At 36.6% G+C, this 14453-nt stretch overlaps 1 protein-coding gene across 22 annotated transcripts in view; it reads right to left on the minus strand.

Annotated features, from left to right (window-relative positions):
• Positions 1 to 1579: 1579 nt before the first annotated feature.
• Positions 1580 to 14453, minus strand: part of macf1a (microtubule actin crosslinking factor 1a) — a 599180-nt gene continuing 586306 nt past the window's right edge. For 15 of the 22 annotated variants that reach the window (XM_072548439.1, XM_072548442.1, XM_072548443.1 and 12 more), the window contains 4 exons: positions 9498 to 9709; positions 7505 to 7606; positions 4742 to 4850; positions 1580 to 2797 (listed from right to left, as the gene is read on the minus strand). In XM_072548439.1, the coding sequence (XP_072404540.1) occupies positions 2550 to 2797; positions 4742 to 4850; positions 7505 to 7606; positions 9498 to 9709 (671 nt within the window). In that variant the 3' untranslated portion in view covers positions 1580 to 2549. The remainder of the gene's footprint in view (positions 2798 to 4741; positions 4851 to 7504; positions 7607 to 9497; positions 9710 to 14453) is intronic. The other 7 variants (XM_072548450.1, XM_072548451.1, XM_072548454.1 and 4 more) reach the window with 1 other exon arrangement.

The raw sequence follows: 14453 nt of genomic DNA on the forward strand, positions 1-14453 counted from the left end.
ATCTCAATTATCTAGAAATCTCATTTGTTGCCATATTACTTCCAGTGTGCATATTTCCATCTGCAGCTCAAGCACCTTTCCTTTCTTTAAAAACTTCATGCTTTGACTTATATAATTTGCAAACCTGAATTGCATCTTATTGCATTCACTTAGTCTGCTCCCATGAAATAACTCATTATTTCTTTGGTGTTTTCTGTTTCTCTTGACCCTTTCACATGTTGTTTCTCCTTTTAATACTATATCCTGGTTCCCATCACTTTGATAAATGAATTTAAACCCTTTCTCACAACATTAGCAAACTGTCCCTGAAGGATGTTTGTCCTGGCCTTGAGGTATGGCCCGTTTGATGTATATAGGCCCCACTTTTCCCAGAATTGATCCCCAAGACCCAGACATCAAAATTTTTCCCAAATCAATAATCAGCTATACGGTCTTACCTTTTTGTTTGGAATTATATTTTTAAAGGCTGTGCTCCAAGGTACTTCTGAGCCCATTTTGTTCCAGTTGAGTAATGTGAAGTAATAAACATAGTCTAAAGAGACTGGGAGGATAATCATCATATGGAAGGAGGAAAATCTTCATTCACTTGAATAATCATCATTGAAACAATAATCAGGGTATATGAGTCAAACCTAGTTCACAATGAAATTTAGTATTGTGGTTTGACTGCTTCAAAGAAACAGTTATTGCTTCTAAAATTAAATATCATTGCCACAACTTACTTGCCCATTTTCTATTGCATTAAACTGATCAGCAGTTTAAACCATAATCTAATACATTGCTTATGCTGGTACCTGAAGACCCAGGTATGCATTGAGTATGGTGAATATGATGAGAAGAATTTTATATTTGATCCTTGAGCCTACTAGAGATGACCCACTTTGCAACTAAAGAAAAACAGACAGTGATATTGGATTGGGAGATGCAATCCATCTCCACATGTGGCACAGTTGCCAATTAGAGATGTCAATGATCATAGATTTTTAAAAACTTTTTTGGTTGGTAATAGCATTTTAAACATTAACTGTACCTGATAAACATATGTAAAATGGGTTTGTAAATTGTGTGCAATGGGATGTTTACACTAGATTAGATTAGATTACTTACAGTGTGGAAACAGGCCCTTCGGCCCAACAAGTCCACACCGCCCTGCCGAAGCGCAACCCACCCATACCCCTACATCTACCCCTTACCTAACACTACGGGCAAATTAGCATGGCCAATTCACCTGACCTGCACATCTTTGGAGTGTGGGAGGAAACCGGAGCACCCAGAGGAAACCCACGCAGACACGGGGAGAACGTGCAAACTCCACACAGTCAGTCGTCTGAGGCGGGAATTGAACCCGGGTCTCTGGCGCTGTGAGGCAGCGGTGCTAACCACTGTGCCACCGTGCCGCCCGAGGATCAGTTATATCATCATTTAGAGTTACAAACAGTAATTAGGCCAAATGGTCTGCCCTTATTGGAACTGAGATTGGTCACAAAAAAGGTGTAAAGTGCCAAACTTAGTAGAAAGTGTATGTACGGAGCAGGAAATATCTTAATTCACTTGAATAATTACCAGAGAGACAAGAGAAGCAGTACTTTTTTTTTAAGTTATTGAAAGAACATTTGCTTTTGAATACAAAAAATGAATGTTTGACTCATTGGTACAATTTCTGTTAAGATTCACACAGCGACATGGTCAGACTAGATATCAATAGAATATAAATACAGCTGCTCATGTAGCCCCAGTGGTCAGTTCAAATGAACAAAAGCAGCATAAAAAAGTGAGAGAAAGGCCTCGCTAGCAACTGCTGGTGTGGCCCAACAAAATAATCATCAGCTGCTATTAAAGTGTCCTTTATACTGCTTACAAGATAACAATTGTCTTTTACAACTTGCATGTGCACTTTTTGTCATAATTATTTGCGTAACTTTCAGCAGGCAAAAAATGAACAATCTTAAAAATAAGTAAAACTGTACATCGCTCCATTTTTTTTTCCCACTTTAAATACTCCGTGAGGTATCCGTGATTTCTAACAAACACTGCAGCATTTGTCTTGCTTACACAGCAAGTTTTCTTTTGAAGGGTTGTTTTGTAAATGCAAGTTTGTTTTTTTTAAAAAAGCAGTAGTTCAAATCTTCAATAGAACATGAACACATTTAAATTTCCTTTCTTTTTAAAAGCATTCTCACTTCCCTCAGACACAGAGGTCATGGGAACAAAATATGGATGTTTTATCTACATAAATATTCACATGAAAAAACTTTTAACTTACAAAAACAAAAAAAAACAGATAAGGTACAATGATAAGGCAGCATCAGACCACAATTAATCTTTTATAATGGTGACAACAGTACTTTTTTTGTAGAATATCATACATCTGGTGGCTTCAAAAAGAGAGAGAGAGAGAGAGGGAGTGTCTGTGTGTGTGTGTGTGTGTGTGTGTGTGTGTGTGTGTGTGTGTGTGAGTGAGAGAGAGAGAGAGAGAGAGAGAGAGAGAGAGTGAGAGTGAGAGTGAGAGTGAGAGAGAGAAAAGTGACTAATCCACCATATTATTTACATTATCTTCTGGTGCTTGTGTTTTTTGGGGTGGTTTTCTTTGAAGGTGTTGGGATTTTCGAAGGTTTTGCAGAACTTTTTCTTGAGCTTGCTTGGGATCCTGCTGTGCTGGATTCAGAAATATCTGAACACATTGACTGTGTTTCCAAAAGATCAAAATCTGAAGCATCACTGCCACGCCGACTGTTTGCTCTGCTGCCAGCACGACTCCCAGCTCGACTCGTTGGCCTACTTGGGGTCCTTTTAGAATCTGTGGATGACAAGGTCAAATAAACACAATGTTATTATAAGTTGCTATAAATGCTGGCCTTGCCCTGCACTCAAAAGTGGTATCTTCTGCAACACTTTTTCTTTGTCTTAAGAATTATAAATTGTTTTCAGTTTTCCCCTTCCAAATATTGTCTCAGAAGGATATAAGAATTCTAAAACAATTTTCACAGGAATATCTCTAGCAATCCCAATAAACCTATTTCCACTAGGGGTACCACATTTAAAAGGCATCTGGATAGGTATATGAATAGGAAGGGTTTAGAGGGATATGGGCCAAGTGCTGGAAATGGAGATAGATTTGGTTAGGATATCTGGTTGGCATGGACGAATTTGACTGAAAAGGTCTGTTTCTGTGCTGTACATCTCTATGACTCTATTTCAAATAATTCCTATTTGGACCACTTTCTGGCAGAATGGGTAAACAAGTTAGGCCAAAGCACTGAAGGATGATGACAAAGAACACAGCAACAGAAAGAAGAGAGGGGTAAAATTGTGCTAGGTTGCAGTTATTGAGGATGTTAATCACAACATTGACTGGAGGTGACTCAGATCTTGCAGGGTGAAAGCCTGTTGAGAGATCAATGTGAATCGGAGAAGAAACCATGTTCAAGGATTTGAGAGCAAAGGGAAGATGGAGGGGATATAGTATCTCCCAGGTATAATAGGGAATTAGAATCAGTCTTGGAGGAAAGGAAAAGTTGATGACACTTAAGAAAGAGAAGACGGTACTACTTGAGATAAGCTAGCATGGAGGTCAGAAAGGGAATTTAGGTGCTCAGTATTTCAGCAAAAATGAGATTTTGTGGTGGTTTTATGATCAAGGTGAGCTCTTTGGGTGTGAGGCAAGATGGAAGTGAAACTGAAAAACAGACTAAATGCAGCTCTGAGAGGGTTTTGGCTTTGTGCACAAGATGGAGCAGCATTGACAACTAAATAGAAGAAGATCTCAAACTTAGCGTCTAAGAAATTCTGAGCTGCTCACTTTTGTTCAAGTCGACAGTGGATGGAAAAACGGGGTACTCTGCTCTACAAGATGATCCCAATGTTGACAGATGACAATAAACCTGAATGACTTTTGCTGTTGTTCAGCCAGATCAGGCAACTGATGACAAATTTAATTGTGTACCAGAAATGGTCAATTCCTTCTTTTTGGCTTAGAAGTAGGAGCTAGACCCAAGAATGACATGTTTTACTGGGCAAAACAGCAAAGTAGAAACGAGGACATGAGAATGGGCAGATTGCCAGACACATCCACTTGTATTGTTGGATCTAGGAGCCTGACTAGAATAGGCTCTTGGAGGAAGTGAAATGGAATCAAGGTTTAGTTGTGGTTTTATGAACAAGATGAGTTCTGCAGGCATGAGGCAAGATAGGGATAATGGAAAAAGGGAACCAAAGAGATGTAAGAGTTTTTAGAAATTATTAACAACACAATTGGCAAGTCTAACTGTGATTAAGGCAATAGAAGATAAAAGGGGACAGGCAAGTGAAGTAAAAAAAACATAGGAACAGAAAACATGCTACACAACTATTTTGTTATTCTCATCTTCCAAATTCTGCTGTCTGTAGAACTATATATCTGAATACATGAATGAGGTCATTTGCTGGCTAGTTCTGCAGAGTATATTTTGTTACATTAGCACACAGTCATATGAAACAGTAATATACAAAATATTTACATGTACATGCAAGATCAATTTCAAATGCTTTAAGTGAAAAAGAACATTGACATTGTGAATGAATGGTTCATCACTAGAGTGTCAACAAAAATAATCTCGCACCTTAAATCTCTGAATTTTCGAAATCCACTATGACAAACACCAAATGAGTTAGGGGCAATTCCCTTCCACTCACCAGAGAGGAACACCCTTTTAATTCTGTAACTAAGCCAATGATTAGTTTCATCACATACTTTAGAACTCACCAGTTTTGCTGGATTTAGTGGCAGATGTGTTGCCATTGTCTCCAGTGAGCGATGCTTTACTGGAGTGATAGCTTGGTCGTCTGAGTTTACTCCCCTGTGTAGGTGTTACCTGATTTAAATTACAAATTTTCTTTTTAAATGCCAAGAGAAAGCTGACTAAACAGCAGTAAAAAATAAATGCAAATAGATCCACATCATACATAATTGAACATTACATTACTTTCTAATGATTTACAAATGGCTTCAGATACTGAATAATAAAATTTATTCAAAGATGGGGCAAACTTTCAGGTGGGGATTCAGGAAATCACTGCTACAACAATCACCCTAACTTGGGGTGCTGTTGGTCTATTCAGCTGAAGTACCACACCGCATACATATACAGACAAATGAAACCTTCCTGACATATTTCAAAGCTCTAGTCCAAAATAATAAAACTAAATGATGAAAATTTACACAAAGATTTAATTTAAAACTTGATCCACTCACCAAGCAGAAAGATCAGAAAGTGCAGAGAATATTAATCAAAACTTATGCTAAAAACTGTCACATTAGTGGCAATTATAATGCAAAGTCAGTTCCAAACAACAAAAGGTTGTTGTGCTCACTGTTGGGTTTGTCTTACATTGACGGTCCCATCTGAGGAGTCCACAGATATTTTTTATAAACATGACAACGAATGAGTGTGATCTTTGTTTCTAAAATTGAAGGTAATGGGATTAAAACCAATGAAAGGACGAGGTCAAAGAAAGATGATACATCAGTGCAGTATTGAGGGAACTCTGCATTGCCTTTCAGGTGAAGTGCTCATTTTAGGTTCTCTCTACTCAAAAGATTCCATGGAAGACAAGCAGATATTTCCAGTACTTATTCCACAACTCCAAAACAGACAAATTTGCTATCTACTGTGGGACTTTAACGTGTAAATAATGACATTCACTACATTGTCCTAAAGTGTTTAACAGCCATTCTGACTATGTATTAAAGCTGCTGTATTAATATATAGTGACATAGGTCAAGTCCAAGAATGTCAAGTACATAAGAATTTGACAGTTAAAGATTTTCAAGTACTACATGTTTAACAAACGGAAACATACACAACTGGTGGTTCTAGATTGTGGTGTAAATTCTGGCGCACACATTTATCCTGAAGAGCAATCACATGAAATTTTTCAGATTAAAAAGAAGCCCAGAAATACAGAAACAAAATTGCAGGCAGCAACATTCCATCAATCGGACTCATCAATTACCAGTTTGATCGAAACATATACATATTGATAGAAATTACGAGACCATACAAATAAAATGACTGTGATGAAGAATCCTAAGCAGATGTTGAAAATATCACAAAATTACTCCTGTACCTCAATCTGAAAAGTATCATTCAGTCTGATTGCTCTGCAGTGAGAATTAGTGAAAATATTTCAGAAATACCAATTCAGGAAAACACTATTATATGGAACTATGCTGAGTTAAAGCCTTCCAATTTCCACATGTTAAAGCATATGCAGCATATAGCTTGTGGAACAAACATGTTAAAAGCATAGTTTGTGACAGAGCAATGGTAAAATGTCAGTGAACCTGCTCCCTAATAGAAGGTGGTGGTAGGTTTAAAAATAGTCAGACTTCAGAGAATGCATTCAGTGCTTAACTTCCAGTAACTCTGCCTGTCATGGTGGTCATCTCCAATTCTCTTAATACTCTCAAATTTTCTCCAGAGGAGCCTTTTTTTTAAACCCATGACCCTATCTTATCTCTTGCTACTTTTTTCAGCTGTAAGCATCAAGCCGTTCAAGCAGGGATCTCCATTTGATCATTGACAATACCATGCTCCTTGATCAGTTACCAGGAAATGTGTTTTAATAAGGTAAGATAGGACACTTTCTTCTTCTCCATAAATCTCTATCAAAAATACTGCAGACTATAAACTATTCTTAGCTTTAGAGCACTATCTGATACATCCCCAGTATCATTAATATAATTAGCACCAATTTTCCAAAGTAAATAGACAAAAGATTTTAATTTGGATGGATGCAGTTGACTTCATTTTGGAATAGAAAATCTACTCAGGTAGTTGAGAATATTTATGGCCAAGTAGTAAAAGAAATTCAGGATCATATATGAAAATATTAAAATTTTATTAGTGCTGTTGATAAATATCTAGCAGCCATTATTAATACCACATTTTCATTATTTTTGTCTTTTTAAGTAAAATGAAAATTGATTGCACAGCGGGGGAGAGGAGGGACTGTGATGGAGAAGGTAAGAAGCACAATTTTCTTTCATTTGTTTCTTTTTCTTAAACCACATCTGGAAGTAACACTTCTGATTGGTAACCACTCTCAATATCATAAGGCTGAATAATAGAAAGACTAAAACTAATGAAAAAAAATCATCTTAACAAATTTGTTTGAGAGATTTAGTGAAAAAGCACACAAAACTGTGGAAGTCTTTTTCCCCCAAAGGTGTTGGGTTTAGATAGTTTATGCATAAACTATTATTCCTAGGTCTATTTTGTATTGTTTTTGAATTGTAATACCTAGCACCTGAATTTAAAAAAAATCTATTTGAAAATATTATACATTGACAATTACTAAATACCATTTTCAAATAACAGTAAAATTTAGTAAACACATCACCCACTTCTTGAAAGTACACCAAACTGTACTTTGGTTAACTGGGGAACAAGCACCACTCACTGACCACTGCTCTGTAAAACGTCAATTGCCTCTGGCTATTAGCTCTTGATGGTTTATACTGTACCTCAATGCTCGGGATCTGGAACACATGGGAGTCTAGGCACTTAGTGGGAGTAGAAGCTTTACTGTTTGTCAACCAAGGTTTGTCATAACAACGGGTGAAGGTCTGTGAGATGGAGAGGAGGGCAGGAAGGAGGGAGAGCAGATTAAAAACAAAATGGACAATGGATGGTGAAAGAAAAAGGGTTTAAAAGGATAGGTAAGAGAACAGGAAGGGATAGGGCAAATGTTAACAGAAAGTTAACTTCAAACAATGAAATGGTAAAAATTGTAAATAATAAACAAAGGTAAATGAAAACTGTAATAACTGAAACATGTGAAACTGAGAACAAATTGACAAATTTCAAGGATAAATGTACACCCTTGTAAAATACTGAACAAGATGCTTTTTGTTATTCTCAGTATTAAACAATATCAAAGGATCTTCATGTATTCAAAAAGACACTCATTTATCAAAACTCTGATCACTTCAAACAAAACATAAATCAACAATCATTTTTGAGTATTTGCATTAGGAACATGTTTTTGTACAAGTCATTATGGGTAAATTTAGTTACTTGTTAGATAAATACGATACTTCACTTTTTTCTTATCAGAAGAAATTTCACTAATGTTGTGACTCAAAAAAAAATAGAAAACTGCAGTGGAAGAAAATGGACAGGGGAATTAAAATATGAATTCAAACAGCTGCAGTTCAGACTTGGATTTGCCCTGCATCTGCTGAGCTTTCATTATTTCAAACATACATTCTTGTTCAGTGTAAAGGTGACATCATCATTTAAAAATGAATGCAACAAAATGAAATGGCATGGGATTGAATATTGACATGGTAGACGCATGAACTGCTCTTGTGTTTATGAAATATTAGTAATGAACAACACTAAATTGTTTTACAGAATGACAATGGTAGGATTTTGTTGTCCCGATGCTGCGCGATCATCCCAGTTTCTTGAAATGGTTTCAATTATGCAACAATAGATGTCTCAGTAATGACATCATCACAATTAGTTTCCAGTTCCATAATTGTTTTGAGGCCATTTTAGATTAGGTTAGATTCCCTACAGTGTGGAAACAGGCCCTTTGGCCTAACAGGTCTACAATGACGCTCCGAGGAGTACCCACCCAGACCCACTTCTCCCTGACTAATGCACCTAACATTATGGGCAATTTAGCACGGCCAATTCACCTGACCTGCACATCTTTGGATTGTGGGAGGAAATTGGAGCACCCAGAGGAAACCCATGCAAACACAGGGAGAATGTCTGTGTGGAGTTTGCACAGTCACCAGAGGCTGGAATTGAAGCTGGGTTCCTGGTGCTGTAAGGCAGCAGTGCTAACCACTGAGCCATCATGCTACACTGCTCTACTGTCTAGTGATTCGTCAATTCTTCATAGCTTTAAAAAGTCAAATGAATTTATCATGAAATGGCAGTGGAAAAAGAGCAGTGAATATATTAACAAAAATGTTACACGCCATTTTCATTAATGACTTGAATGTCTTTTGCATTACTTGCTCTTCTCCATGATGCTTTAAAATTAAGTTAAACAGGTAAGCTTGACATTTTGTTATTTTTGCCTGTGTTCTAAGGTCTTAGAGATACCCTGGTTACTGTACAAATGGCGTTAGCATGTGAGACCAATTAGATCTTTTTATTCTACTTATTATGCATATTCCACAAAGAACACTAAAAGAGCTTTCAGTTTCAAGGTTTCTGCAAATATTTCCTCTTTTGTGGATCTCAAATTATACCCATTGTACAAATATTAGCACAACTGCTAACTATCTTTAACGCTCTCATGACACTGTCTACAGCTGTAATGATAGTATTTTACTGGCACCATGTTCTTACTTAAAAATGCAGCCAGCATGTAAATAATACAGATATTAAAATTTTATCTTGTTGCGATTCGGACGGTTGCCAGCTTTCAAACTGGTCCAACTACAACTGAAAAATTAATATTAAAACACTATAGCAGTATAAAACTAAAATGCTTACTCTGTTTCCACTGGCTGGAGTTGCAGGTGACGATGGCATGGAGGTACAACTATGGTTACTGTGGCTGGCACTGGAGCTCGAGCGAGTTGGAGATGCAGCCCTGGAAGAAGGTTTAGATTTACGTCCCTTCAATCTGAAGGCAGCCATACCCTGAGAGGCTCCTTCTGGTAAGATAAATTTCTCCCGCAGTTCTAAGTTGGTTCGTCCCCTTGCTGAAAAAAAGTACATTGATACTGCAATTTATATAGTACTTGAAGGAGAAAGAGCCAAACAAGTCAATTCAAAAAGATATCTGTGAAATCAGCAACTGACATGACATATCAGAAAACGGAACAGCAAATATAAAATTAATGGATGTAAATGAAAAGGAAACTACTGATCATGCAAACTTTCATTAACTTTGTTTTTCACAGCAATGGATTTTAACAATATTTATGAACTAAGACAGATAACATAATATACATCTGTAAAGGTTCGGTTATCTTGTTGCTACTTCTCTTATCCCACCAAATCAGTCTTTAGCTCATGATTAAAATCAATTGCTAGATATGCCAATTTATTACGGCATTGGATGTGATAATGGTTGAAACATTTGTAGAAACAGTATCCTGATGAATAGGTGGAAAGCCAAGTTTACATTTCAATTTTGCCATGCTACATGCACTTCTCTCATTTGATCACAAAGCAACATTCTGGGAATTCAAGAGATGTCCATAACCTGGATTGAACCACCTTCTCAGCTGGAGGCAAGAATACGAAATAAGGATAAATCAGAAAACATATACACTTCTTAAAAACAGTATCAAGTGAGATAAGTTGTGACCCTGATTATCAGAAATTTTATTAACCGTTTAGAAAAAGATGTTTGTCCCCAGGTTACAATTCTGCAAGCAGTTGAAGTGCTTTAATAGATTTTGTATGGTCCTTTCTCAGAGTTTTCTTCAAAGAGAATGAACTTAAAGATCACGAGCTCCTTCAGAATAGTAATGTATGTGTTCATTTCTTTGAGCTCAAGCTTTATCAGCTCATTGAATTAAACTAATATTGTAAAGAGTAAAAAAAACTAACAGCAATGAAAAATATTTCATAAAGTAACAAGCGAGAGAAGCACAAAAACCAGAATCTATAACTAACAATGATCTACAGCTTTTAAGATTGCATACATACACAAAAATCTGAAAACAATAAGTGAAATAGTTTTTGTGTATGTATTTTGTTGTCAAATAAACTGATCACAATTAAATGGCAAAATTAGTGACATTTCATAACTATCTAGATGATCACAAAGTCAAGATTCATTATGGAGGCATGGATAGGGTAAATAGGCAAATTCTTTTCCCTGGGGTCGGGGAGTCCAGAACTAGACAAGCATAGGTTTAGTGTGAGAGGGGAAAGATATAAGAGACCTAAGGGCAACGTTTTCACACAGAGGGTGGTATGGGTATGGAGTGAGCTGCCAGAGGAAGTGGTGGAGGCTGGTACAATTGCAATATTTAAAAGGCATTTGGATGGGTATATGAATAGGAAGGGTTTGGAGGGATTTGGGCCGGGTGCTGGCAGGTGGGACTAGATTCGATTGGGATGGCTGATCGACATGGACAGGTTGGGCCGAAGGGTCTGTTTCCATGCTGTACATCTCTATGACTCTAATTGAAGGCTCTGATGGTACAGAGATGTAATCCGTGCAGTCAAACAGTGTCTAAAGAATGACTAGGAATATAGCTCAGAAGACTAGGAACTTGGAGCTGCTAATAATCTCAGAGGCAAATTTTCTATGTGAAATTACATTATGAGAAAAATGTTAAATGTAGCAATGGCACAATCAATTTAAGTGGATGCTGACGTGCAGATTCTGGCTCAATTACAAAACTGACTGTTTTGGTTCAGTATTTCTGGTGACTGAACATTCAAACACAAATGAAGAAGAACCAAAGAAATAAAGAACTTGATTGAATCAAGAGGATTTGGACAAAATACAAAGTAACAAATATTTATCACCAAAACTGCAAAATTCTTTTGACATTTGCTCGTTAAAAAGCAAGAGTATGAAAGTTTGACTAAGTAAAAGTGGCAGTAACACTGAAAACTGGAGTTTGCAATATGTAGATGATTAACAGAAACTTCAGGAGCTAAGTGAGGATATTTCAATATAAGCGATGCATTCCATTTAGAAGACCATGTGTATTCTGAATATGTAAAAGAGCAGTGTGATAAAGAGATGGGCAAGGTGTTTATAAATGAATTCTCAAAGCAAAACAAATCTCGAATTTTTAAAACAATGCTTAATAAATAAATTAATTTACTAATTTTTTTTTAAAGAAAAGGTGTCTTTGCATAGGCAAGTTATTTCTGGCTCAAAAGATACCCATCCTACGTTGGTAGGGTGCATTACTGAGTCACAAAATGTTCTGCTAACTGAATGATAGTTAGTGAAAAGGAATGCCTATTGTGAGCAGATCTGCAGGAGATAGTTTTACCTTCATCCTAAGTGAGATTTTGTGCTGCCCTGTGGTAACCTTAGCAGTGTTCAAACAAAAATGGCTCAGAGTTCAAGTGTTCAGTAGAAGCTGGTGGTGAATTTCTCATTTCACCATTCCAAATCAACCAGTCACTGACATCAAAATCATAGCACTAAAATCATAGCAGATTTTAGAAAAGGAAACTAAATTATCATCACAACTTATTAGATTGTCGAAGATGCCAGGTGATGTTGTCAATCCAAGTCAAATTAATTGTTACCAAAATCAGCTTTCATTAAAAAAAAATGGTCCAGCACTTTGCTTCTGGGTTGGGATCTGTATGATTAGATTTAAAGCAAAAAAAAATTTCAAATGGAGTGTAACAACTTAGAAAAAGTCTGAGTAGAACAGAATATCACTTATTGTTGAACACCAAAAACAGCCACTACTCATGGGGTCCATAGGCGAGTTCCAGACGGAGACTGACAGCTCATCCCTGGGTCTGCTTTATTGTCTGTTGGTTTCTACCCGTTTATTTATTTATTTATTTATGGGTGTGTTCTTTGTTTTGTAATCAACTTGCACAGAGATGTTATTACATACCTCTGAAGCAGGTGGAACATGAACTCAGGCCTCATAACACAGAGGTAAAGATACTAGCACTGCACTACAAGATGCCCTTGAGTCTGTTTTATGAATTATTTCTAAATATCCTGTTCAGAGATGTTATGACATACATTCCTGGAGCCAGTGGAACTTGAGCACCAGTCTCCTCACTCAGAGGCACTGTGCCACTGGAGGCCTTCGGAGTTTTCTTTCCCAAAAAAAAGCATGCCATAGTGTGTGGGTCAGCTTTATTTTTTATAATTTTTAAATCAATCAACCTGCTCATAGATGATGTTACACAGCTCTGGAGCAGTTGAGACATACTCAATAAAATTCTGTTTTAAGTTATGTACCTGGATTTTGCAGTCAGCAGAAAAGTGGGGGCACTCAGTGCTGACCTTGGAGAAACTTGCCTGAAAGATCCAGTAATCTCTGTAGGCTAGATTTCAACTTTCTAAACTTTGATTTAATTTTGGTGCATGCTATCGGGAACCTCTTGCATCCAGCAACAGTGATGGCATCAAGCAGGCTAAGCAGCCAATAACATGGATAAGTTCTGACAGATGGCAACCAGGAAGTGAAAAGCAGGTTTTAACCTTTTTTAAAAAGTAATTTGACAAATCAGAAGAAAGATTGGGACACACGTGGGATTAAGCTGGAAACAGAAATGCCATTAGCTTCAAATAGTACTTTTTAAAATGTAAAATATTGCAAAAGACAGGACCATGCTGTTGAAGCTTTTTGTTTTAAAATTTTTTGTTCTGATGAGTGCAGACAAATACAAGAGTTTACACTACAGGAAAAAGAATGTTGACTGGTTGGCAAGTTGGCTCAGATTGGCTGAAGTGTTGCTATGGAGAATGTTTTTATTTTAAAAGATCTACAAATGTTTAATCATGGATGGAGAAATTTGATATTTCACAAATATAAACTTAGTTTGTCAGGTAGAAAGGTAGTTCAGCAATAATTATGATTTGGTTTGCTATTAAAAATGCGCCTTGGCGAATTAAATGCAACTAATTTTTTCAAAGGGTTTTTTTTAAAGAAAGAATAATAGTGTAAGCAAACACTTAAATCTGGGCTAACATATTTCACCCTCAATTTAAATTTGTTTCATTTGATTCTTGCCCTTCCTTAACATTATTTATCTGAACTGATCACTAGAGGGGCAGACAGTGTAACCTGAAAACTCTTTTTAAAAAATAATTTCAGGCTTAATTTAATCCCCTAATTATACCTGTGTAAACGTGTAACAAATTAGGACAGATTTTTAAATGCCAGCATACGTGAAGCATTATCATCGGAAATATTAGCCATAAAACTCCATTTCAAGGTCACTATGCTGAACCATAAAACATTCCCAGATGGTCTGAAGGATAACTTAATACAGAGGTTACTTAGCTGTATGAAGAAAAGCTATTAAGGTTATCTTGGACCCACTCCAAAGGAAGTACAGAAGTATGTTTAGCTTTAGATGGCTTCAGTGAAACAGAACAAACGTAGAGCAGTTTTTCATGCAATTTGGAATTAGTGCATTTGACATAGCACACAGTACAGGTATAGCCTGGCTCCATGAATCACTCAATAACCAATCCATATTTGATTTTATAACTTGCACCTTTCCTCATCCATAGTCTTATGATTGGGATTGAAGCAAAAAGTACTTCCCGCATAGTAAATAATTGTGTTACTTATTTCTCCCAGAAATAGCACACCCATTTGACTTTGCCTAAGGACTGGATGAAGGCAGGCATTTGGAAATAATTTATGTTTCAGTCTGTCTCTATAAATAAGGCAATATTCACATTTTTAAAAAATGGCTGTCACAATTGTTTATAAGACAAGAAAACTTAATGAAAGCATATTATTCAGCAAATCCCAAGTGAATAGT

The sequence above is a fragment of the Chiloscyllium punctatum genome, chromosome 27, assembly GCF_047496795.1.
Source record: "Chiloscyllium punctatum isolate Juve2018m chromosome 27, sChiPun1.3, whole genome shotgun sequence".
In the NCBI taxonomy this organism is placed as follows: domain Eukaryota; kingdom Metazoa; phylum Chordata; class Chondrichthyes; order Orectolobiformes; family Hemiscylliidae; genus Chiloscyllium; species Chiloscyllium punctatum.